The 27,939-nt window shown below is 41.2% G+C and overlaps 1 protein-coding gene across 1 annotated transcript in view; it reads right to left on the bottom strand.

The window, feature by feature from the left end:
- Positions 1-851: 851 nt before the first annotated feature.
- The window catches only part of RFX7 (regulatory factor X7), an 84,409-nt gene continuing 57,321 nt past the window's right edge, over positions 852-27,939 (bottom strand). The window contains exons 3-9 of the mRNA XM_018557573.1: positions 20,741-20,823; positions 15,363-15,485; positions 14,721-14,837; positions 13,500-13,584; positions 10,865-11,072; positions 7,241-7,536; positions 852-4,614 (exon numbers count right to left, since the gene is read on the bottom strand). Of these exons, the coding sequence (XP_018413075.1) occupies positions 1,375-4,614; positions 7,241-7,536; positions 10,865-11,072; positions 13,500-13,584; positions 14,721-14,837; positions 15,363-15,485; positions 20,741-20,823 (4,152 nt within the window). The 3' untranslated portion in view covers positions 852-1,374. The remainder of the gene's footprint in view (positions 4,615-7,240; positions 7,537-10,864; positions 11,073-13,499; positions 13,585-14,720; positions 14,838-15,362; positions 15,486-20,740; positions 20,824-27,939) is intronic.

Raw genomic sequence — 27,939 nt, 5'->3', positions numbered from 1 at the left:
CAAGAAAAGCTGGCAGAAATAAAAACCACAATTATATTAAATATGCTACACAGCTATAACTTCCAACAGAATATGAACAGGGCCAACACTGCTGTTGCTGGGTGTTCTGTACTTTTAATCTGACGATGAAAATTCATGAAGTGCTGCCGAGGATAAAACAATGGTTTGGAAGTCTGAGCATATCCAAGCTTGTACACATTGCTAAAATTGTTTGACATGCATTAAAAAAAATTTAGTGACAACTTTTTAATTCTGAATGGCATGTTTCATTATAAAATTCATAGAAGTACGCCTCCTTAACCAACGGCCATCTTGGATATGTGAGATAAGGAAGAAAGTGACTAATGCAAAAAAAAATAAAACAATCACAGGAACTTTTCCTGTGTTCTATATCAGGTGTTCTAAATAACTTTTTTTCCCTAATTAAAGAAAAAGGGCAACCACTGCTCGGCATGCAAGCATCCTGGAATAAAATGGAGCAAGAATCAAAATGGCATCTGTAGACCATTTGTAGCTTTACTGGGAAAGTAAAAACATGCAACAAAGACACATTTTCTAATATGTACATATATTAGAAACCTCAGAGCTTAACATTAGTTACTGCTTCAGTTTGAGTGGGCAAGCTCCAGAACAGCTACCTCAACAAAGAGGAAGCTACCAGACACCTAATCTCACCCTATTCAATCCATACCATTCTCATCTTTAAAAGAGTAATTCTCTCAGTTTTTTTTTTTTTATTTTGTTTTTCATATGAAAAAAAAAAGTCAGATAAAATAAAAAAGTAAAAACTTGTAAAATGTTATGAGGTCATGGTGTGTTAAAATAAAAAGGCTTACATCTTAGTGCATTTCCTAATTTCAGGGAAAGTAGTCCTTAATGAGAAAACTTTTGATTTCTTTTGTTTTCTTTAAAATTGTACATACTCCACAAATGATATGATATTCACATCGGTACCCAAGTCACCATACTCAAAAAAAAAAGATCGCGGGCAGTTGCTGCCTTTCTTCAACTATAGACAGATTTATACAGGTCATGTGAAGCAGAAGCATGTTTTAAATTTCACCAAAACAGTAAGAATAAAAGTATTACAAAATGTGACAGGATAAGAATGCCTGTCAAGTGACGTAAAATCATTTAAGATGAAGGGAAATAGAAAAAAGCAAAACACATAAAATGGACTTAATACTGGCTCATCAATCGCCCATGTAGTGCAGTTTAAATGATTATCATGTTGATAACAGATGAAATATAGATAACCTGTGCAGCAAACCTTATGAAAACTTCATAATTACAAATGTTTCCGCTGCTGGAGGCACTTCCATTAAGACAAATACAACTGCCTTTTTGATACAGTGTGCTACATTAGAATACAAATTAACCCAGCATTTCAACTGTAGGATGGTCTTTGCTCTCTATCCATTCAAATCCAGATGAGGTCATAGAGTTAATAGATTCATTGCAGATCTGCTGGAACAAGGGGTCATTGTTCAGTTCCTCCAGTGTAGCTTCGTCATCTTGCACATGCTGCCGACCAGGATCAAACAACAGGTTTGGATCTAAAGTGTTCAGGTCATTAATGCTGCCTGAGAGATCAGAAGACAACCGAATGTCGCTGGAGAAATCAGAGGCATTGTTCAAATCTGAAGCCACTTGAGAAAGCTGCTGGTTTGATTGGAGGCTCTCTCCATCTAACAGGTCTTTAACAGTGCTATTAAAATCAAGTTGCTGCTCTCCAATTTCAGATTGTGCTTGGTTGTCTCCAGTAGTAAAACCCATTGTATCAGTACTGCTGTTTTTTGTGAGGTAAGCTGGCGTTTGGAATTCATAAGATGAAGTGCTGGAATTCATCACATTTTGTTGATTGGCACCAGAAAACATTGGAGATGTTTCCAAAATCTGAGTGAGATTCATTCTTGCAGTATAGTTAGAAGGCATATTGTTCATTCCTAACCCTCGAACAGAGTCATCACGGTCAGAATCCAGTTTGTTTAATAAAACATGGGTGATGTTTTGAGTACTGCTTTGTTTTTGCAAGGATGGGAAAGCAGTCTGCATCATAACAGTTAGAGGAACGGACTGGCTTCTTTGCGCTATACTATTGGCACTGGTGTCTTGCTGGACATTAGCAAGTATATTGTGAACCTCTGCAGCTACTACAGATCCAAAAGATGTCACATTAGATCGAGGAGCATTTGATGTCGGGCAGTTTGTGTTCCCACTTAAATTGCGCTGTCGGTGAACTGCCGGGCTTACACTACGGCATCTAAAATTGCTGCCGTTTCCAGACGTACCCGATCCTTTGTTGTCTAAAGGTGCAGGAACAGCAAAACCCTCCTGTTTAGAAGTACTGCTCATCAAGGAAAGCTGATGCTGAACCGGAGACACAGGAGTTAAACGACCAAAGTGATTGTCATGATGTCTTGACTGAGACTGATATGACTGACCAGGCACAGCAAAAGCATGTGGCTTTCTAAAACTGTCCTCTACTAGCTCTTTGTAACTTGGAAGTATACCATGACTGGACACGGAAGAACTGCCAACAGTGCTATATCCATTATTCATCCACTCTAGCTTAGTTTTGTCAGGGTGAGTTGCCATTGGCCTTTGCATTGGTTTAACAGGGCTACTCGAGACAATGCTAGCATCATGATATGAGATGCTGGAGTTTATAGGAGTAAAGGCAAAGGGATTCCTGCATTCAACAGGACTTGGAGGAACACTGCTGCTGCAATTAGAATGTGGGGTTCCAACTGGTGTGTGACGGCTACTTCCTAATGCACTATCTACAGGTGTTGTTTGAGTAAGACGAGAGCAAGGGCTCTCTCTTGATAAGCTTTGAGACCCAGAAATCATCTCTGATGTAGGGGTTGGGGTTAAAGTTGGGGTTGCTGTTGAAGTAGGCGTGTGAACTGGAGTGACACTGTTATGTACTGAATGGTAAAAGTGAGTACTACTTGAATGTGTGGGTATCGGTGTACCATGGGCAGCTGTTGCTTGTGTTTGGAGCACCATCCCCAAACTACCATAGTTTTGAGTGCTGTTATTCATGGACATTTGCTCCTCCATAAGAACCAGTTCCTCAACAATGCTATCTTGCGTGAGGTCATCATCAAATGAAAAGAAATTTTCATTAGTGGGAGGGTCTGTCAGATTAGAACGCTGAGGTAACTGGTTAGTTGAATGTGCTTGTAGCTGATTCAAAGAAGAATCCTCAAGTTGCTGGCTGTAAGCGTCCTGCTGTAGTCCTTCAAAGTCTACTGGTTCCCATACAGTTTTTTGCAGGTTATCAGCACCAGAAGTTCCTGAAATATCCAGAACGTTAATTGTTTGAGACTGCTCACAGTTGCTAGATGTGAAATCTGAACTTTCCGCAATATCCTGCCATGCATTTTGATTAAAAGGGTTCTCTTGCTTTGAATCACTAACAAGCTTGAACACATTACCATCTAGTTTAACTTTAACTTCCTGGGATGAAACTGCAAGTTCTTGGTGAGTATCAGTGGTCTTTTCATCAACACAGACCAAGGAATAACTTTCTAATAACTCAGTATTACTTCCTTGCTGTGTGCCTTTACTAGGTACTAACGTAACTGTTAATGCATTATCACACTTCATTGTCAGTGCTTTTTGAACTTTCTTGACAGTAACCCCTACTGGTCTCTGACATTCAGCAATAGCTGAAGACAGCTGACCAAGAAGTGATTTCTTCGCTGGTGGTAACTGAGAGTCCTGTACTGTAGAAGTTAAGCGTTTTCGAGGACTCTTAATAGACAATCGGATGTCCTTTCCAGCTGAGTCAATGTTAGTGTTTGGACAGGGACTACTGCTGAAAACACTCTGAGGCGTGACACACAAAGTCACAGTCCCTTGACTACAGCTGGCTGAGGAAACAGAAGTGCCTTCTATTACACGGCTTTTACATTTGGTCCTTGTTACTTCAGCTCTCTGGTCAAGTGCTTTGGCACTCTGGGTGTCACGGGCAGCATCTTGAGACTGTTTCTCCTGACTGACTTTTGGAGTAAAAGAAACAGGAGTACCTTTTCTAGGTCTTGAACCATCTGTGCTCTCTTGACATGGTATTAGATTATCCTCTGTAAGATTTTCTGGTTCTGTTTTTACCTCCACTGAGGATGCCACAGGGGTGCCCATCCTGGGTACAGGAGACTGCAGGGAAACAACAGAGCCATTTTTTATCTGTGGCAGAGTTCTGCTTTCATCTGAAACTCCAACACTGTTATTGATTGAAGGGGTTTGTTTAGCTGAAGTGCTAGCATTGCTGGGAGCAAGTGATATTGTGGTCATCTTCACAACATTCAGAGAGCTGACATGTGGTGCTGGCACCACAGTCTTAATTGGGCTACTGGTGAAAACCACAGTGGTGGGTGAGCGGATCGTTAAAGCATTAGAGCTGGCTGGCTTAGGTAAAATCTGAGGATAGCGATGCCTAGCAGAACGATCTCCAACAGGACTTGCTGGAATATTTTGTGGAGTCTTTGGTGACTGCTTTACAGACTGCATGTGTTGAGTAACTACTTGAACGTTGAGTGGTAGGACCTTCCCCTCAGAGGAGGCAATAGGACTGGGTGAAGTCACAAGTGGCCTGGTTCTTTGAACCTGTCAGAAACAAAGTTAAAATTAAGCAGTATTCTTCATTGTTTTCAAATGAACTGAAAGTGTTTAAGTTACATTAGCTTGTAAAATTAAGTGATTACCAGTCACCCCTAAAACTGATATTGAGATTTTACAGGCCCCTCTCTAAACTGGAGCATGGTTGGTGAATTAGAATATTTAATGGATAGCAGCATTTTCATTATGATATCTATTTTAATCATCGAGTACACCACAGTATGGTAAATTCTGGTACTAAATGTGCAGCACTTGCACATCAAGGCATTTTTGCCAATAAGGCAAGTAGAGACATTTATATTACAAACAAGGGTTACAGGGTTAAAATTAAAGGTTAGGTTACAAATTAGTATACCTAAACCCAAAAACACAAATTAATTACACTGCACCTCACCATATTGTTGGCTGCACTCCTATTAATTTTATCCTAGGGTAATGAAATATACTCACTTTACCGCTTCTATACAGCAGCGTTGTCACTCTAGGACACAGGTCTCAAAGTACCGGCCCGCGAGCCGGTACTATGTGCCCCCCCGCTGATTCCCCTTTAAAACGGCCGCTGTCGTATAGCTTCACTGTACGGCAGCGGTCTCTTGCCAGCTGACAAGTTGGGTACACGGTCACGGACCGTGTGCCTGACTTGCGGGAGCAGCTTCACGGTCTGTATCTCTGTCGGATGCAGACCGCAGAGCTGCTCCTGACAGCTCTGGCCGGAGCTCTGTCAGTTCTGAGCTCCGACCGAATGATGGATGATTAGTAAGGACTGCACTAGGCCTTACTAATCACCACTAGATCACCAGGGAATGATAAAGTGCCTCCTCCCTGCACAGATGCAAGCAGGTGAGGGGGCGTGGAACGAAAGGAGGGTAGGGGGGAGGTTTAATATGTGTTTTGGGGGCTTGGGAGGGAGGGGGGAAGTTTATACGATTACATGCGGTGTGCAGGCGTTTACATGCAGCAGCTGTCACCTGATCATTAATTTGAATCTGTGACAGTTGCCGCTCGTAACATGTGCATACTGGTACCGTATATAGTAGCGGCCCCCGCGGGACTAAAAAATGTGTCTAGTGGCCCCCGACTACATTGAGTTTGAGACCCCCTGCTCTAGGGTATGAAGTGTGTTAGAACTACAAAAGAAATGCAGAATTTCACTCTTAACAAAGCAGAGGGAATTCCGTGATTGGAGAAGAGGCCGATCACATGCATTTTACAAGTCACATGACCATGCTTTCCTACCATTGTTTTTCTTTTTTTCATTCATTTGTACAGTGTTCTACTTGCTTTGGAGTCTCTGACCAAACAGAGCACAATGCACATTTAACTGGGGGCTTATGTGCGAGACTCCTTGGTAGGCCGACCTAAGAATATAGATACAGATCTTACCCATGAAGCACCAAAGATATATTAAAAACCTCAGGTTCCCTTCCGGCTGCCGGAGTCATCCCTTGAATGGTTATTGAGTCATTCAGGCGATCATAAACTTATCTAGAATATATCAGGCGTTATTTCAAACTACCCATCCGTTCACGTCTAAATGGTCCGGTGATATCAGCGACCTAGTGGAGGACTGGCGGGATGCCTGGGATTACCCATTTTCACATTTGATCTCTGCTAGGGACATATTATTACAATTCAAATTGCTTCATAGAATTTATTACACACCAGCCAGACTGGATGTTATTTACTGAACTGTAGCTGCTTCATGTTGGAGATGTGGGATTGCCCCTGCGGACTTTAGACGCATTTTGGGATTGTAGGGGTATCTTGGCTTTATGGACAATGGTTATTCAATTTATTGCAGACATCACAAACTTGGAGCTCTCTCTGGATATGTCCGTGTGCCTTTTGGGCCTTACTAATGCATCCAAGATAATCTTGGGTATTTTGTTATTTTACACCAGGAAACTTATTGTTCTGAATTGGAAGAAGGGTGATGCTCCTACTCTGGAAGGGCATGGTGAATGCTTCTCTTTCTTTGTACATGGCTACTTTTGCTAGTAGGAAGTGTCTCGGGAAGTTTGAGAAGATATGGGGATGTTGGCTAAGTTCTATGGATTATTATGATTAATGAGGTATCCTCATCGGTACTGTGCTCTCTTGGAAAGTTGCACATTTATAATTTTCTCTCTGCAGCAGGTTCCTCCTTGTGGTGTGTTTGTGCTATAACACTTAAGAGTCTTTCTTTTCCTGCCTGGAGTTAAGCTCAACCATTGTAGACAGGTTTGGTGGGGGGAGGGGGTTTTAAGGGGTGAGTTGGTTAACTTTCACTGCTTCTTGCTGTCTTATGTAACTACGTTTTCTAACCCTTTTATATGTGATTGTCTTATTGTTTGCGGTTCTGTTTTGAAAAAAATCAACAAGATTTAAAAAAAAAAAAAAACACCTTAGGTTTCTGCCGCCATCTAACACACTCCTAACATGAATTTAGGGATAACCAGCACTTAGAAGATGTACATTACGATAAAAATGTAATTCTGCTTATGCAACCAAAGAGTAACAAATTCTATTCTAAATAAATTATTCTTATATTAAATAATTCAAAATGTTATAGGAACCACTGTATAAAATCAAGCAGACTGCTTTCATCAAATATAAAATATGCTCTAACAATTACCGGAATAGGGCTGGGAACAGCTGCAACAACAATTCCAATAGGCTGTGGAGAAAGGATAGCTGGGCTTCCATTACATATACCGGTGATCCCATTGGCAGATGGTCCATCCTGTTTTTTAACTTGCAGTTCTCCTGGCAAAGGTGACTGCAGCTTCTGCTCCTGTTGCTTCTTCTGTATTTTCCGTTGTAACTGTTGTTTGGCATCTACAGGAGAAGCTAAGGTCTTCACTTGAGGGTGGAAGGCATTGCTTTCAGACATGGGTACAAATGCAGATGTCTGTGTAATTCCTTTTAATCCTGCAGGAAGAAAAATATGCAGGTTAAGTCGGCTACCAATAAACTGAGAGCATAAATAACTGAAATATGTATACAATGTAATAATGAGTCAAACTAAAAGCTGTATATAGAATTAAAAGGGACTTCTTATCCTTAGTAAGAAGTTCAAAGACTGGTAAATCAGGTCTTATAACACTTCCTATATGGCATCTAAACCTACTAAACGTTGTAGCATTTGCAAAGAAGCAGTAAAAAACACAGCACTCGCCTCACTTGCATCCTGGCTCGGCCTAGAACGATGACACCACCTCCCGATTGTGCTAGACAAAGCCAGGATGCAAGCGAAAGGAAAGTGATTGATACAACATCCTTAGGCTAGGCTAAATGAGACAAGCTGCATTGCTGCTAACATTGCGCACATATGTGTAATAGTGGCAGAGAACCAGAAGTGGTGCCTTTATATAATTCCTAAAAGGGTAAAAGCCTGAATGGCCTCAGGGAGGCTGAACAATCTGTTTTTGTATTTGATGGAGGAGTGGAATAACATAAAGCACGGAGTTACACAGCAGTGATTTACACGAAGAACTGCAATTGTAACAATTGGAAATCACTAAACCATTGAATAAGGATTGTAGTTTTATCATAAGCAAGTCACTCTTTTTGGGACTTATATTGCACTTTTTTTTTTTTTTTACTTTGATGTTGATGGACTGCACTTAATGCTCTTTTTTCATGATAATGATGGACTGCACTTGTGTACTTTATAAGGATTTCGATGGTTTGTAATATTGAATTTGCATATTGGAGTAGAGTTTAACCATATTTCTGTAATGTGAATATTTAAATTTCACAGGTAGATATTTGTAGGATCACATAGCTCTGCACTTCCTTATTTCTATTACCTATGCAGTAACAAATGACAGCTTTAAAAGGTCCAAACATACCTTGGATACAGAAAGAGAGAACTACATTTTTAGAATTTTGTTGTGCACACACTTTTAAGATCTGTAGTTTTAACTAATGCCTAAATAAGCAGAGAGTTATTATTTGTTCCACCACTGCTGTCCCAGAAATATATTTAAATTGTCATTTACACTAACCGTGCCAGCATTTCACTTAATGCTTTTGCCTCTGGGTGGCACCACTTCATTTCTGCAGCACAGTAATATTCAGTAACTAGTGAACTCTGGTCAAAACACAAGATAATAACAGGACTATGCTTTTATCTTGATGAGCTAAATACCCATATCTTAGAGACTATTAAAGTCAAATTTTTTAACAGTTTTCAGATCCATACCTCACAACACATAGATAAGCAATAGAACTGTGAAATGCTCCTGTAGATGCCAAAGATTCTGAGATCTGAATATGTACAGCATTACATATTGGAATTTGCATAGCACATTTCCATGCAGAGATAAGCCATAAAATTAAATATGTGACAGAAAGGATATCTTGCATGTCACATAGTACTTGAACACTAATTTTAATAAATTCCTTATGTGTACTCTCAAGTACTACCTTGTTTTTGTGTCTATGGCAAGTAAGTACCAAGGTGTCAAATTCAGTATGGTCTATAGAGAGGAAGATTGTATTTTTAGCTAAACCGTTACTGGCATACTGAAGTTTATTTTAAAATGAACCTGATATTGATATGGGAGCTGCCACTGCAGACTTTGTGAACAGGCTATGTGTATCAACAGTTCAGTGGCTGCACACTACTTCAGTAAAAGGAACTTGGACCTTCAAAAAAAATTTAAAAAAATAAAACCTTTATGGCGGCTTTTATTTCTATCCTGACATGTTCCCTTTAAAAGAGCCATTTCAGTAATGTGACCCCTTTATATATAAACCAAATATACAAACATACACACAGCAATCTACTCGTTTCAAAGTAAATGTACTGAAGTTATAGCTGTCAATTTTAATCTTAATAACTCATTCATATTTAATTTCACATACATGCTCTAGTCCAGTAGTTCTCAACCTGTATAACTTCAGAACCCACATCTGTCCTCGGTCATTAAGTTGTGACCCAAGTCGCACTGCACTGGAATGCATGACATTGCAGTACCGCACGTGTGACTGAGCTCCATCCATATGTGTACTGCTTACACAGCTACCTTGCGTGCCATGTAGGGGTGCCAGGAGCCAGAATGTGACATCACTCCGGTCCAGGCACCTCTACAAGGCATGTGAGGGAGCTGTAAGCAATGCACGTATGGATGGAGCTCTCTCGCGGCTATACCCCCAGCCCAGCCCACCATCCCAAGCTGACACTCAGCGTCGGGCAGCATATTTTGAATTGCTGCTCTGAAGAGATCTGACAGTGCTGTGCTAGGGGGAGACTTTTGCACAGTGGAAAGCACACAGCAACCCACTGAACACGGGGGTCGAGACCCACCAGTTGAGAACCACGGTCCTGGTCTATACCAATTTTGTGAACTCACAAAATCATACAAGCGAATACACCCCTTGATCCATCAAATCATACTGTATACAGGTTGTCTCCCTATAACTGGCAAACTTGTTTTGAATAACACAACTGTGTTGTCAAAAAATTAAGTCTCTGGAACCTGAGAAGAGAGCATTGGTTTTTTAAGGTACCTGAACAATAATGTATTAAGGCTGCAATAACAGATTTTATTTCAGTAGCAGGGTGAAACAGTAACATTTTTGGACCTCATTTGAAGTACTTTTGGGTTAAACTTTGAATCAATGGTTTGGGGAAAATATATGAGGGGGGGTGTTAGAAAACAGGAGGACAATAGAAGACAAAAACTAAAAAAAGATGTGGGAAGGGGTTAGGGATGAGTCAAGGAAACATAGGAGGAGGTGATTTGTAAAGGGATGTTAGATCACGAGGGCTTTCCAACCCTTTCCATCATGGTGACTCAGCATTATATGTGGGCATTACCTAGGTTTGTCTGCATGCAAATGCAGTCTGCCTAGGCACACCCATTACGCCAGATTGACATCAACTCATCAAGGCTTTTTAGTGTTTGCATAACTCCTTCCAAGTGTCAGCCCACTGCTTGCATTAAGGCTGAGCTCTTTAGGGAGAGGATGCTTTTGACAGCATCCTCTGTTTTTGTTTTTAGGAACAATTGCATTGATATTTTTGCTTAAAAAGGAAAAAAAAGAAGAAGATATACGAGGGCTATAGAATACCTTAGGTTTTCAGGAATAAACTCATTCAACAAGCCTTCAGGGATATTACTGTTAGTTACAGAGTAAATAAGGGAATATATTCTTTTCAATACCACCTAGGAGTCTTCAAATGTATTTTTAAAAATAATACACTTAGTTTAAAAAAGGTAAAAATATAGCTAGATTATGATGAGTTTACCTGCTGAATCACCAGCCATTACAGTTAATGCCGCCATTGATTTAGTGCCAATGTAGTGACTTTTGACCAGAAAACGGGCCAAATCCAAAACAGAGTCAAATGATTGGCTTAGTACTTTCTGTGCCCACTCGCAAACAAGACGACAAGCTGCAGAAACAACCTCTTCATCAGCATTCTGCAACTGAGCTGACACTTCCATTCCATCCAGCTGAAAAGTAAAACAGTTCTTAAGCACACTATAAACATTTTGCAACATGCTGAAACTAAAAAATTATATTTACTTACATAAAATACAATATAATTTGTAGCCAACATTAGAAAAAGTATATGAACTATATAGTATAAATCACTGGACTGCTTTTGCACCTAGAAAACTGCACTAAACAACTAGAGTTTCACGTCGCAGTGAGAGCAACAATTCTAGGGCCATTAATCACTGATCACACTAAACTGATGAGCGGTAAAAGCTTTTAACCTATGGCCAATTTTGGGTATGGTAGTTTTTTGTGAGTTCGCGGGCGCACACAATTTTAAAGCTTGACATATTTCGTGTCTATTTACCCGACGTGACCCATACACCCCAGTCAGCAAGTGGTTAAATTGGGTTTCTTGGCTTCTTAAGGGTTAAAATTTCTACTTGCTTCTCCTTCTCTGTAATGTTAGGAGGGGGTTGTTATGCTGTCTGTACTGTACTGGCTCATTTCATTATAATTTGTGAAGTGTGTGAAGTAGATTTGAACACTGCCTGCCCTAACAAAGAGTTAAACGATTAAAAGCCTGGCTTCTGCATTGTATGTTAATGAGAGAAACACATTGCAGACATTTCAGTCCTAAAGTTGGCCATACACTCTTTTTTTTTTTTTTTTTAAGCCCCAGCCTGAACAAAACAAATAGAGCAGATTCCTCCATCAATGCTACGAGCGTGTTGATCGAGAAATCCTCGCCTTTTTCCGAACAGAGCATGCAGCGGTACCAACTGTGCAAATTTTAGCCGGTTCATCAAGGACCAGCCGAAATGCTCACAGTGTATGGCCACATTAAAGTCTTTCTATAGGGGCAGATCACTGTGAAGTTGGATTCAGCCATATTGCCTGCTGCAACATCTATGCTATGTGAATGTGAACACATGCCAAACATATGGGGATGGGGGTTCTCAAATTTCACCGCAAAAGTGGAAATACACTTTAAAATTCCTCTCCCTCCACCATCGCCTCAGTGAATTTTCAATATCCTGCAAACCAGAAACCACTTGCTGAAATGTGGGTGGGAATTAACGCTTGTTATGAAGCAGTCACTTCAACTGCATTAACGCTAAAAGCAATCCTATGTATGCACATCCACCTCTACTGAGACTTTCAGGAGAGAAAACATCTGATGATTTAGTAATGCTTTTAAAACGTGTTTGCTATGGTCCAAGTTGTAACTCTATGTGTTCTTTTAAAGCTATCATCAATTGTTCCCAGGTGGTTGATACTGCACTTGTCGAGCGGGCACTTGGGTCTGGATTTACAGGGATATGTGAAATATAAAAGCTTTTTAAATGTCTCAAGAAAAGAGAAAAAAAACAAAAAAAGGTAACATAATAAGCTTTTACCTAAATACAGAGAACACCACTGGACTTCCATAAAATACAAGATAATAAATGGAAACCAAATGACAATGCCAAGGGGCCAACCAGATTTATTTGTTATGGAATTGTCATCATATTTAAAAGCTTACGTACAAATCAATAAAAAGGAGGATTTTTGGTTTTCTCCATTGTTAAGCAATCACCCATCTTGCTACTGCTAGGATATAAGGCACAGCTGTATCTTATGCCTGGGTAAATCATCCTGAGTGTAGTTCAAGAAAGCGAACCATGCCGTCAGGAGCTGAGAAACAATTGTAATTAATGTTTCCAACTCTGTTTCAAAATTTGTCTGAAACTAGAGAAGTTCACTGAATGGACAAAGTGCTCTCATTAGGGCAGCTGTAAATGAATCTAGAGATGGAGACAGAAAAGCATCATGTAGACTAGTTAACAGTCTTCTCCAACTCTTCTTCTCAAGCAGCAGGAAAACTTGGGATAGACTAATATGAAATCTTCTGCATATGATTAGACACCAATAGTTTCTGCAACATGTTCCCATCTAGTGCCACTGACATAACCAAAAGCCTAGGCATTTGATCATGTGAACTCTATTGAAGGGGTATCAGAGTTCAGACTGGCTGATCTTCCCCTCCAGCAAAGAGGGGATATAACTAAAGGCCCAGGCATTAAGTCATGTGATCAGAACCAAAGGGATCATGTGGCAGCATTTTCTCCAGATAAGGTGTGTTTATATTCTTCTATAACTCAATATATTTATCTACGATAGAAAGCCTGTAAAGGTAGCTTGAAGTCAACATTTGAGTTGACTTTTTTTGTTTGTCGAATTTAATAGCTGTCTGTTGGGAGTCCTTATATTTATATAACCTGACAGAGAATTGACAGAATACAACAGCAGCTGAATATTACATTAACAGTACAAAAACCAGATCAATGTATGAATCCATAAAATGTCTAGTCAAATTGTTAGCGTAATACATCATATTAAATACACTATATAGTTTACATACAGAAATTATTTTGATAGAAAAATAAAATAGAAATTACCCCATCTCCTGACTTGTTGAAATCCAGATTAGGAAGTGAAGGCATGTGCACAAATGCTTTCTTTCTCAGCCCACTATAGCAATACGTAGCACAGTTAAGGTCTAATAGGGTACATCAACAGCTTGACATATGCAAGAAAGCACAATGGGAAAAAGCATGCTGGCTAACAACGGCTCAAAATTACAGTCTTATAAGTAAATGAGCCTATGTGCACAAATAGTTACTGCACATCTAACCCCATTGAGAACCTCCCATTTTATATAAGGGCTAAGTGATCACATCTGAGTCTGAATCTATCTGCCCACTATTGGAAAAAAAAAATGAAAAAAAAGAAAAAAGAGGACCTATGCCCAACATTCAAGTGACAGGTAGTTGTTTACCCTTTTCACTCAAAAACTGACTCTTGTATGAGTAAGTGAGAAGACTCCGTCTGTCCAGCATGATAAGGAAAAGACCAAGATACATTTTAATACAGCTATAAGCTTAATCTAAAATAGGGTTGCACTGATACGGTTTTTGGGTATCAAGTAGCAATATTTTTTCCCGGTACTCGCTGAGACCGAGTACCGATGCGTTGTGCTCCGATTATCATGAAGTCGGGCGGCGGATCATGACCCGTCACCCGACTTCCTGAATGCCTGTGAACCTGGCTTCCTGACTTATCAGGAAGCCGGACGGCAAGTCATGAGGTGCCGTCCGGCTTCCTGATCGGCTAGGAAGCCGGCTTTCAGTTAAAACAAACACTGGATTAAAAACTGGTCAAGTGCAGCCATGTTTCTATGTCTGAATTGCTACTGCAGACCAATAGGAGGGTGGGAGAGATAAAGACAAAGGAACACATCCTGGCCACATACACAGGCTAAGTTCATCCTGCTGAAGTAGAATTCAAATGATGACGTTTAACCATCATATGCGGATTAAAGCCAAAAGTAATAGCAGCACAAAAGCAGCTTTGGATCCCAATTATGAGATTCCGAGAAAACCGAACATCCAGAAATGTATTTTCCTTCAAAGTGCACACAACCTAGAATGGTTCCGATTTTTTTTTTGTACATTGCAGTAGTTAAAACAAGATTGGTCCTGACAGTATATTAAATGGCATATTGTTTTCTATGTGTAGATGATACTTTCCATCTAAATTTAGAGGCAAGCTGAATTACAACAGCAGATGTTTTGTAAAGAAGCCCATGCAGATTTGGACACATTTGATGTAAAGGATATTTTGATTTGCCTCTTGTGCCCAGGCGACGTGCCTTCATGTTCGGAAATACATTCTTCATAATCTTTCCAAAGTCAGCAGCACTTAATGGGTGATACCCAAGATTGTCACAATAGCTCCTGAAAGAAAAGAGTGCACATATGAAATTAATATGAGCAATAAAAAAGAGCTTGGACAGACACTTCAGCTCCTAAAATTCCCCAGGCGTGCACATCTACAAGCAGAAGAATGCCCTGCAGATTATCGAAGACACAGCTGAACTCCAATGTATTGTGCTGAGAAAAACAACAAGCTCTGAGTAAATCCAGCAGTATCCAGACCAAGGCCTGAAATGGCTTTCTGAAACCAGATCATGAGAAAAATGCTGCAATGTTCTGAAATATCTATTGGGGTAAGGAGGACATTGTCTTACTGCATGTTCAAAGCAGCCCTTCAACCCAATAGACACTAAAAGAGAGAAGAATATTTTGCTGCACAATGTCTGGAGGGAGTCAAAATGGAAGGCTTTGCTGCACACTTTCAACAGATGGCAGTACAATGATGGGGCACTTGTGACTAAAAAAAGCATAGTGATGAATCCTGCTATTCCCACAATTACTACAACAGAATCCCCACATCAATAAATAACATGTCTCTGCACTTACTTGTACTCATCATAGACCTCCTGCTTGGGCAGAGAAGTCTCTGGGTGCTCCTCTAAGGTATTCCTAATCCAGGAGAAAGCATGAGTTTGCTGAGCTCTACTTGATGACAAAGAGCTCTGGTCGCTAGGAAAAAAAGAACAAAACAAAAACATTCATCCCACTGAAAGGAAAAGTCTTAACTTTAGCATCTGGAGAGTTGCTAAACACAACATTTGTGGCAAGAAAATATGATATCTAACCAAGTGTGATAATTACACAGTTAACTCACTTCCATTGTCCATATGAGAAAATAATTGCAATGAAATATACTAAAGCAAAAAAGAGGAAAAGTAAAGATACTTCATTCTGGCTAAACCAAGGCTTTGCTTATTAAAATGCTGGAATAAACCCTCTAGCTTTGGTTACTGCCAAGATACTCTTCAATACCTAAGCCAGTGGCATTAAAATAAAACAAACATGTTTTAAATGGGTTTCTCACATTTTACTGCAGGTGATCTGAAGGTTCTTTAGCATTCATAAATAACAAGACCTTTGGAAACATAAGGAAGTTTCTGGCAACTGACCACATGGCTGAGCCAAGTAGACAGACCGGATATTCAAAGACTTATAATGCACCTGGCTGCTTCAGGGGAATGAAAAACCTGAAAACTACATTTTGATTATTAAAAAAAATGGCAGAGCATGGAAGTGGAAGTGGACACAGACAAGGCATTACCACTGAAAGCCAAATCTTGCAGTTTCAAGAATGGCCTGAAGAATGTGTAAGCACAAATACTGAACACGAACATAGATTAAGGCCTATAAACAGGGAAATATTTCACAGTGTAATGACAACTGCTTGGTCTCAATCCTGCTGGACAGCCACCTGTGCACCTCAGCTGGAGGATAGAGGCTCATATGCTGGTTGAAATTAAAAGGAGAACTATGAGCGAGTGCTTTTCACTCACCTCATAGTTCTAGCCGACCTGTGACAATGAGACTGTCACAGGTCGGCTCAGTAGATCGGGAGGTGAGCGAACACATACCGTCGTTCGCTCACCTCTCGATCCTGTCACGGCTCTCTGCCGTGACAGGGGAGGAGCTGGATTCCCCCCTCCGCGCTCTGATCCGCCAGCGCTGACTAGCGGAACGGACGGGGAGGGGGCGGGTACAGCTGGCTCTGCCTCTAGATAGGCAGAGCCAGCTGTCAATCACGCAGCTGGGCGGATCCAGACATAATTGTTGGGATCCGCTTCAGCTGCGGCGTCTCAGTATACCGCGAGCTGTAGCTCGCGGTATACTGAGCTTAGGGTGACGCGAGGACGCTAGTTTGTGTCCTCCCGTTACCCTAAGGAGAACTATGGGGAAAAGCCTTAACCCTATAGTTCTCCTTTAAACTACAGTCACAACTAATTTTGTGTTCCTGGAATGGGTGGGCGAGGGTTAGAATCTCTGTCAGTTTGCTGTCTGTGCCCCTCTGGAAACATTCCTCTCACCTGGACACAGATCTGTGATGTAAAAGTAGCACACACAACAATAAAAATGCTTTTAATGTTAAGTGGAAAAGTGTTTCCTTGTCTGGTTTATATTAATGTCCGTGCCCTTTAAAAGGGAGATTTTCTCTTGCATCCTGTACTTATTACAGTAGTCACCTATGGTCAGAGGTGCCGACAGTCATCTAGAAGCCACAATCTTGGGACAGGAAATAGGAGGTAATCTCTCACACAAGGAAACAAACAGCAGTGTATAAACTGACAGAGGTTTCAGCCATTCACTAATAAATTAAATAAAGACAACAAATGCTTTGGCTGGAGTTTCAGGTTAAAGAGGCCCTAATATGTAGGGAAAACAAGTTCACTTTAATTTGGGATCCAACAGATGCAGCAATTAAGAGTGAAGTCAGAGCCATGTCCAGATTTTGACCACCTCACCTCCTAAACCTTTAAAACTGTCATAATACTACTACACCTCAAGTACGTTTTGACGATTAAGACTGTTTCCCTGGCCCCAGATCTCTTGCCCTTTCACCTCCACTTTAAACTCTTCAACTAGCTCTTCATGCCCAACCCAGCCTCTTACAAATGGATTTCATGGAAATATTGTATTTGCCATTGCATTCCATAAATATGTGCACATTTTACTATTTTTGATTTATTTGAATCTGACAACCTTTTTCCAATTCACAATATGTTCTTTGCTGGGTCAAGAAACCTTCCTGTCTTACTATAATCTTGTTCTAAAATCCTATAAAATGATTGAATAGAAAGACTGAAGTCACTGATCTCCACACTGCCATGTTTGTAACTCAAAACACCTAATTCTGAAGATTCTGTATTATATAGTCAAAGAACTTGGATTAACCTCATATTTATTTCATGACAGATTTACTAACATATGATACCTAGTGCAGATGAAATGAAGAAGTACTATTTAAAAACACAAAAAGTGCTGCTTTGAATAAAAATGTAAAACGTTTTAAAACGCGTACACATTGTTTATCCTACAAAACAAATCATCACTCTGATGGAGATATCTGCACAACAATGTCACTTAGGGCTTGTTCACACCAAATGCAGACCAGATCAGACGCAGTGCAGTGGGTTGTGCCGCATTTTTAATGCATTCCGGGCCGTTTTTGGTTAAAAAAAAATGTTTAAAATGGGCTTTCAGTACGTTCCAGGGTGTTTGCATGCATTTTTGATGCGTTTGCATGCGTTCCAGAGCAGGTAAAATAGGGCTTGCTGCAGTTTTTTTACATGCGCTGGAACTGAACGCTGCGGTTTGAACTAGAGCCCAAAATACCATTGGAATACATTGGACGCAGTTTTGATCCGGTCTGTAACTGCTCTGCACCTGGAACGCGCTTGGTGTGAACAAGGCCTTAGGTGTACTAGGCAAGTTCCATTCCCACTTACTGTACTGTGATCCGGAATGTAACTCCTGCTCTATACCTTGAGTGAGAGAAATTCTGGTAAAAAAATAAAAAGTATAGGCTGCAAGCAAACTGGTAGGGGGGAATTTATCAAAACTGGAGCAGACAAAATCTGGAGCAGATTTGCACTGCAGCCAATCAGCTTCTATCTTTCATTTTCAAATCTTACCTGTCCAAGCTGAAGAGAGATGCTGATTGGTTGCCATGGGCAACTGCTCCAGATTCTGTGTGCTCTAGTTTTGATTAATTCCCCCCACGGTTTTTTAGTAGATTCTTTATACACTGCACCACCAGTTCAGCTGAGAAACACCAACATTTAATAAAACGGATAAAACATAAAAACGTATTCACTTGTTTTACGGTTTTTAACTTTACATCAGTAAGTCCTTCTGCCTCACTATCCTAGCATGCTGTACAAAGCAGGCTGTTGGAATTAGAAATTGGTTGTACACGTGTATATTAGTTAAATAATCCTCCTTTTCAAATAACTAAACCTGGACATGTACGCACTTATATTAGATATGAGATGGCAGTTGTCCACAGGAATAAGCAAAATCACCCTGTCAAATGCTCATGTTTATACAGAAAATTGGAGATTGGGAAAATTAAAGACACCTGCACATCCAACTTTGATGTCTCTGGTAGACAGAGCATGCACATTTATGCGCACGAAAGCAACCCCAACACCAGTGTTATCTCAGAAAGACAATAGCTAGCTAGGGATCTGTTGGCTGAGAAGTATTTTAAAATAGAACGGAACTTTTTTTAACCCCTTCATGACTGAGGCCCTTTTTTCATTTTTTGCACCCATGTTATATTCCACATTTTAGGCCTGAAAATGACGTAAAACCCCCCAACATTATATATTTTCTGAATGCCAAGACCCTATAGAATAAAATGGTGGTAGTTGATGACTCCCGGCGGCAAAAGTCGCCAGGAGTCTGTTTAAACAGCCCCGATGCTGGCGACGTACACTGTACGTCGTCAGTCACGAAGGGGTTAAGATTGGGATAGAGTAAGGAAGATTTCTAACCAGTCAGCTTTTTTTGCCCTCTGGTCCCATTGGAGAGAGCTTATCCTGACAACCACAACAGGAAGTGACAGTAAAGCCCTCCAAAGAGGGAAATCCCTGATGGTCAGCAGAGTCACCAAAACTAAGGTGCCCATTGGAACATTTCCCATCTATTCCTGTTCTGAGGACACCCAAAAAATTTGGGATTTTCTTTCACTTTTGATCTTAAGTACTCAGACGTAAAAATATTGTTTTCCTGGTCATTATTTTAAATTTGGGATGGGTTTACAAACATGAAATGTCTCTGTTTATCTTTAGGTAAGGCCAATAGTTCTTGAAGGAAAGGTTACTCAGTTTGTTGGATTGACTGCTCAGTACTTAGACATGGAACTACAAACCTCATATCTAAATCCCCTGTAGTTCATAGTTGTAGGGATTCTAAGCTGAACCAACAAGCAACACATACCAATCAAAAAACAGCCGATCTTGCAATGTCTACATGGCTTTTGCTACTTATAGACAATGCTGGGCTTGTGAAAAGATCTTTTATAGAGAGCAATCTTCCATACGGAAGATCTTTTCACAAACAGCAATGATCTTATTCACCAAAAAGAGAAACCTTGCTAGCAAAATACACATTCTATGGTGACAGATAAGGAAATGATAGTCCAAGAATCTGGAAATGAGCATGAATATTTGGCATCATTTAAAGGAGAACTATGAGGTGAGTGAAAATCCCTCATCCTCATAGTTCGAGCCGACGTGTGACAATGAAACTGTCACAGGTTGGCTCAATAGATCGGGAAGTGAGCGAACACATACCGTCCCTCGCTCACTTCTCGATCATCTCCCAGCAGAGAGCCATGACTGTCAGTCATCGATCCCCGCATGGATTCCCCCCTCCCAACTCCGATCCTCCAGCCCTGACTCTAGATAGGCAGAGCCGTCACTCACGCAGCTGGGTGAATCTAGACAGCATTGTCGGGATCCATCCCGGCTGCGGCGGTCTCAGTATACCGCGAGCTGTAGCTCCCTATATACTGAGCTTTGGTCACGGGAAGACACAGTATATGTCCTCCCGTGACCCTTACGAGAACTATGGGGAAAACAAATTAACCCATAGTGCTCTTTGTAGTTTTCAAGTCTTTTCACATGTCAATTTAACCTTCCAAAAAATTAAGACCGATTGCCCTGGTGAGATTCATCTGTGAAAGATCATTAACGTGAACAATCTTCAGAGAGCAATGAGCATTCAGCTTGAAATTGGCAATTTTTTGTCAATGGGGAGCTTTTTATTTGCTTTTGCCAGGCTGGTTTTCCATCTGCAAACTAGCATGACGGAAGTGAAAGCAAAGAGAAAAGCATGTTGAAACTTCCCTGTCAAAAGAATGCATTAGAAACAGCCTAAAAAGAGATTACACGTCATAAATGAAACACTAAAAAACAGAGCCACACCTTTTCTCTGCATTGCTAGGACCAGAAGGCAGTTGGAGGTAGAGGTAGAGTTTCTCAAGATCTGTAAACTTGTCAACTTCTTGCTAAACAGAAAAAAAATATAAACAGTAAATTTAAGCAACACAGTACAGGTGTTTCCTGTGCAACATAAAAACACACTGCTCATCTTTATAACACTATACCCATTGCGTCCACTGTACTGAATCAATAATGAGAATATAAAAGGAAATTAAAAGGAAAAGTCCTGCCAGTCTGATATTTTAGCTTCCCATTCACAGATTGGTGAATTACCTACTGGCTTCCTAGATCACTAGAGATTTTGATAGCCTTTCCAAAGACGTTCTAGACCAGGGTTAGGCAACCTCGACACGCTGGTTGTTGTGGAACTACAAGTCCCATGAGGCATTGCAAGACTGACAGCCACAACACACAGATGTATGAGGAAATTTGTAGTTTCGCTGGAGTGCTGAGGTTGCCTATACCTGTTCTAGATTCTGCCCCTAAACCTACTCGCTTGTGTCAGTACCAGCAGAAAGAGTGATTCAGAATCACAAATTCAGGTGCAGTGATCTTGTGGCTGAAAGCCTTAAGTTGGCCATAGGAGGGTTAAGTTTCAGCAGATTCATTCCGATTCGGCTGACATTCGAGCAGTATTTGGCCCTGCGACCATCACCCTGAGCCGGGTGGAACATTTTTGGCCAAACCGGGACAGCATCCTATCAAATACAGTCACTGTACATGTATTCAGGCATCCATGGGTGCTGTGGCTGCCTAATTACAATAGCTGGCAGTGGGGATTCCTCCATCCATGTGGTTTAGCATGGATGGGGGAATCAATTGATTTTCTCTTGTTCAGCCCACGCGCTGAACAGTCAAAATTTGAGCCGTCTATGAACAGCTTTGGAGATTTTAAAGGGAGTAGGTTGGGATTCCAATGCTCCAGCAGCTGCTGATAACCAAAATAACAGTTTAAATGGATTTCAAAATATGTGCTCGTAGGAAACATAATATAAAAATGACACAGGCAAACTTTAGTGCTGTGTGAAAGCAGGAGCAGAACGTCTCATAACTATGCATGGGGCTACTGAAATGCTTGCGACACAAAATTAACTGGCAGCAAATTTTCTACAGACGCAAATAGCATCTGGCGAGCAGGCAGGCTGCTTGTTTTACAACATATTTTCATCCTTTTTAAAGCAACTCAATATTTTCCCTTACTAACTTGCTGTTAACAATTGCTAGCTATCTGCTAACAGATTTATTATTCTGCTGGCTGTTTATGAAGTTGGCAAGAGCACATAAAAAGTTGTCCAAATCCAGTGAAAGAGTTATTGAAACAAAAGTGCCTCGTCCTATGCAAGCTACAATTTACCAATAGGAATATTTACAGTACTTCCATATTTGCAGAAAACAACATATTGGCATTTCCTTAATTGGTTTACATTTCTGTGAAAGCCAGACTGGTTCCTCAGTTTACAAGAGCACGGTCACACGGGGCTCCCTAAATGCCACTTCTTTATTTCTGGAAAAAATTGAAGAAGCTTTAAAGGGATAAGTTCACCTTTTGCAAAAATTAAAGAAATGCATAATTAATAATATATTAAAAAAATATACATTTCTTTAATATTTGCATTCAAGCCTGGAAAGCATTGCAACGGTCATCACTCGATCACAGCTGCAAAGTTCAGACTTCAGCACATTCTCTCCCCCGTACTGAGGTACGGAGTTTCAGTTAGGAGAGATAGGGAAGGATGGCTGGACTTCAGACTGTATTAAATCACCTCATACATCGTCCAGCCGTCCTCTCTCTAGGTAGATGCAGGAATACGGGCAGGTCTACCTAGAGCGAGGACGTATGAGGCGATTTAATACAGTTTGAAATCCAGCCGTCCTTTCCCCCTCCCCCCACTGTTCTCTCCGAACTGAAACTCCAATCCTCAATATGGAGCTCGGCCTGGGAGAGAATGTGCTGCAGCTGTAATAATTGCAATGCTTTCCAGGCTTGAATGCAAATATTAAAGAAATGCATATTTTTTTTTAATTAATTATACATTTCTGTAATTTTCGCAAAAATTATGCCCGTGTGATAATACTGGGCAAATGACAGGTACTCTTTATGGAGACATCGGGGTCTATTAGACCCGAAATGTCTCTCCCAACCTCTGTTACAGCTGATTAGGAAAGATCAGCTTAGAGGGCAGGAAGGCTGAGAAGGACCGCATGCGCTCTGGAAAAGTTTGTGTGTATAAGCATACATATTTTTTACTTTACTTACAATTTCATGTTTTCTACTATCTGGTCATTGGCAAAAGCGATGTAATCATGGCCAAGCATTGCATCCTGGGAAGAATTCCTCAGCAGAGCATTGCTAGGAAATCTCATCTGTAATCTCATGAGATCTCAGGGAAAGGCAATTTCCTCCCCTGAGATGATGTGCATGGTCAACTACCATTTTTTTTTATTCTACAGGGCATCCACTTTCAGAAAATCTATAATTGTTTGGGGGTTTTAGGCAATTTCCATAGTGGATAGCTGATATCTAAATGCTCAACTGTGTGGTGGAAGTTAAAGAACTCCAGCAAGTGACAAAGTCCTAGTCACTTGAGCCAGAGCTCCAAGAAGTAAAAAGGGAGACCTAGTAACCGGCCTTTCGTTAAAATGGACACAGTGAGAAGAATGGAGAGGAAAAGAGAAATAAGCATGCAAAAAATAAAAAGCCGGCAATGATCTAGAAGTATGTGTTTGTAGATTGTCTTTAGTAAACATTTCTAAAAGGTGTCTTTGTTGTTATTTTAAAGATATGGGTAAAGTTCCTCTTTAAGGCATCCCCAAGGGGAGGCCATGCAGTTTCAGTAGAGGGGAACATGTAGTAATGGATACTGGGTGGCATTTCATAAATGGCACTGTGCCTCTTTCCTCGGCCAGTCTGTGACCAAAAGTGGTGTCGCCCATGCTCTGGATTTAATGCCTTAGGGAAATCCGAAGAACAGTAAAGTACAAACCAGGCTCTCACAAATAAAGGGTACTGCCCTGATTTACCAAGTGGTGGTCCTTAGACACCCTGCAGTTGTCAGGCAGCCTAGGTAATGTTATCAGTCTGTGTTGTTGGCTGTAGCTCTGTTCTTCAGCTGTGAGGTAATGAATCCGGCCACATTGTTTAGCAGCCTGTGTTGCTGGCTGCAGTCTCGCCTTTCAGCTGTAGAGTAATGCATCTGCTTCATGTCCACACAGGGATTGGCCTGTGTCTATAGAGGTGCTCTATTTAAAAATCATCAGCCAATGCCTCAGTGCTTGTGATGGCAATTCCTGGCTGATCAAGTCCGCACCTATGTTTTGATCCCTGACTGACCCTTGGCTACATTTTGGATTTTTTGGTTGCCTGCTACCTGTCATGACCCTTGACTATGTTTTCTGGACACTCCTTTGTCTGCTGCCAGCCCTGACCACCTGCTACATTTCCTGGATTCCTCTTGTACGACTTCAGGTCTCACCTTCCACTGCCCTACACTACATTTACTACAGGTTCGTAGTGACAACAACAACCAGATTATATAGTTTGGGGGCATCCAAGTAGCAGTGGAACTAGCCTTAAGGCCCCGTTCACACCAGGGCGCTTTGTCACGTGTTTTATTCCACGCTGAAACGCAAGCAACATAAAATCCCATGTATTCCTATGGGGGCGGTTCATACAAACGTGCTGGATTGCGCATCAAAATATATCTGGTGTTTTAAAAATAGTCCCTGAGCTTCTTTTCTGGGACTTATCAGCCAGTTTTGCTCCATAAACTGCGTTTTTGCACCCTTTTTTTTTTTACTGTAAAACATGCCTTAAAATGTTATTGCTTATGAACAGAAATGCAAAAATGTGCTACAAAAAGCACACTGAAACGCTGTCACTCTGGTGTGAATAGGGTCTAAAGAAAAGGCGGCTGCTAGAGGTGAAACGCAGCATCACTATATACTCAGACTTTGGCGTTTCCATACGAGATCTTACAGCAGTCCCCTCCAAGCATGGCATGCTGGAGGCAGTTAAGCAGGATCCAGAAAACATACCCCATAGCCCCTCCCAGTGGGCATATTCTCTAAGCAGTCTTCATAGACAGGGTTCCACCAGATGGGTGCAGGAGGTCCTGAACCTGTAAAGCACTCTGTGACTAACCCACATGCTACCCCAAAAGGTGTCTAGGAGAGCATCTCAGCAGAGACCAGTGCCTTCAGGACATTACAGGCTGGTCAGCTTCATCCTCATACTGGGGACAGCCTCCAAAACTATGTTGATGATCAGCCAATCCCTATAGCTGCAAAATGAGCCCCACTGGCTCTGCAACTGGAAAAGCCTTCTAGAAGCAGTAAGTAAAAAATTAGTTTGCTTCTTTCTTGAGCAGATGCCACTTCTCCTAGGACATTAACAAAAAATTGGAGGAAAAAATGCTACTAGGAGGGGTTATACTGGGTTTCCCCTTACCGTTTTGTTTGCCAGTGCCCAATATCCTGAAGGCAGCAGCATAACACCATGTACCTAAATTACTAATTGGGTGTCCACTGATGTGTGATTAAGGTCTCGTTCACACCTAGGCGTATTGCATATGCACGTCTGCCGCGCGACCGGTGCGCGTTTTTTACCGCGATTCGCGGTAAAAAAGTTGCGCGCCCGTCGCACGTTTCCGAAGGCTAATTGGCTGCATCCCAATGGAAACGCGCAACAAAACGGCCCAAAGTAGTACATGTACCTTTTCAGGCGTGGCCCGTTTTGTAGCGCGTTAGGGACAGGCGGAAATACGCCAAGGTGGGAACGAGACCATTGAATACATTGGGATTTATGATTTTGAGCGTTTTGTAGAGCGTTCGTCGAGCGTAGAACGTGCTACAAAACGTTCAGGTTTGAACGAGGGCTAAGAAAGAGTGTTATTTCCTGCTGTACCAACTCATTTCATAGCCTGGCAATATACAAGACAATCCAGCGGCCCATGCGACATTCTGGGTAATTTACAGGGACCCCCAGGAAATTATGAACCCTACTAATGCTGAAAGTACTTATTTTTGATCACAGAGGTTTTCCACCATTTCGGTGTGACGTTCCTTTCTTCAAAGAGAAAATGAAGGTGGTAACTGTTCAGACTGATGTATGTCTTGCTTGAGAAATAACAGATGATCTGACCACTGCCGGTAACAATATGGGGTCACCCTGCCTCTCATTTTCTGGAAGTTCCCTGCTTTTATGAGAGCTTGAAGTTTAGAGCTCGTATAGTCCACTGACCACCAAGATAACAGTACAATACAGCTGCATCAACAATAAGTTACACATATGTATAGAATTAATCACACTTCGCTTGTTCTAAAATGTAAATATAAAGTAACTGGTCAGATCAAACATTATACATTATACATGAAGTTGGTATACTAGTCAGTCAGTCATTCACATGAGAATATCGAAGTAAACAACCTCTTGTGATTGTTTATCTGCTTTCCATGTTCATGGAAATGTTGTCATGACAACCACTCATTGTAAAATTAGACTTCAGAACACACAGCTTAAAAAAAAAAAGAACATTTGTACATGGAGCCGAACATGAACCTAGGCACTAAATCTGACAAATACATTTCCGACAATGTTTTTGTTCCTATTGCTTTATAGGTTTGCGTTTCTAGGTAACATGACGATGGAAAGTTTAAATGCATTATTTGATGATCAGGTGCCTATGGAGTTCAGAAAAATATTACAGCAGGCTTTAGAAGGTTACAGACAAGGAGATCTATTGTTATATATTCACCTCAACGTGTGTCCTGCATGTTAAAAGAGAACTATGGCCCAACCTTTATTGGCGTTAGTTCTCTTTTGGGTCACCGGAGGGAATTTACAAATTTCCTCCGGTGACCCAAAACTCAGGAAATAGTTGGCTATTGCCCCCTATATGCTGATTGCGCAGAGCCTGCCCCCTCCCCTGTCTTTCCTTCCAGTCGGCGCTGGAGTAACGGATAGGGGGAATCCCTGAGGGGAATGATGATGGACAGTCACTGCTCTCTGCAGGGAGAAGAATGTGAACTGAGCAATCAGCAGTCTGTGATCACTCGATTCTCGATCTATAGAGCCGTGTGACAGCTGCAGTGCAACATGCCGGCTTTAACTATTGGGAAGAGTGCATTTCACTATCCCCAACGCTCTTTTAAATCAGGTCTTTCAGGTGTGGACAAGCACATGCATAGCCAAAAACAAGCAGTTACATAATGTGTGTGTACGGTCATTCTCCTGTTGCATCTCCTTTTCTTTCAAGCGAGACCTCGGTGAATGCCAAGTACTCCAAATCTTTACGAGATGACGTTCCAGTGCAGTGCAATAACACATTCTTGCATTATTTGGGGCACTCTGCATTCCCAGAGCTTTTGTCAGACCCATGGTAATGTCACCTATGCCTAAGCGGTACAGGCAAGCCCTACACTGGCTTTTCTTTTTTTTGGCCTGGATTACCTCAAAAGTATTTAATGTGGGGTATGCTCCTTAAAGTAGAAATATTTCCATGAAACTACTACAAAAAATCCAAGACAAGGCTGTGCTTTTGATTGCCAAGTACCATACAGTTTTACTTCCTGCCTAAAAGTTTTGGAGTCTTTCCTGTTCATACTAGAGATTATATAGCTCTGATTTGCAAACGTAATGCCATCCAAACCATCAGCCTCATTTAGGTCAGTATTATGTATAGACATAGTAGCAGCCTTTTTTGTTGTGTAAAGTAATAATGAGTATAATTTTCAGCTGTAAACAATATCATCTCACGCACATCTTTCAGGCTTACTTTTATTAGAGAGAAATCATACCTAGGGTTTAAACTTTAACAAAGTAAAGCAAATTAACCGCCTCCCGGCCGGCCGTTGTGGATATACGGTTGGCTGGGACCTTCCTAGATTCGAGCGGGCGTATTTAAACGTCCCGTCAGCCACTCACGCGCAAGTGGGGACTTGCCCAAATTTAAAACCAGGCAGTGATGCCTGTTTACATACAAGTGGTCCGTCGGCAATAGAGCCAGCGGATCTCTTGTATAAGGTGCCAGTCCGTGCGCCCCCCTCTCCCGCTAGTCCCGGGCTCCGCTGTGCCTACTGCAAGCCCAGGACCAGCATGGTGTCTATGTCAATGGCTCTGTGAAAAAAGTACAGTCCCCTGTAAATAGAAATCCCTAAAAAGTGGAGATGGTCTAGTGAATAGA

This window comes from Nanorana parkeri, unplaced genomic scaffold (genome assembly GCF_000935625.1).
Source record: "Nanorana parkeri isolate BGI_ZX_2015 unplaced genomic scaffold, ASM93562v1 scaffold290, whole genome shotgun sequence".
NCBI lineage: Eukaryota > Metazoa > Chordata > Amphibia > Anura > Dicroglossidae > Nanorana > Nanorana parkeri.
Note: the sequence above shows the minus strand (reverse complement) of the source record. Positions and strands in the feature narration are given on the sequence as shown.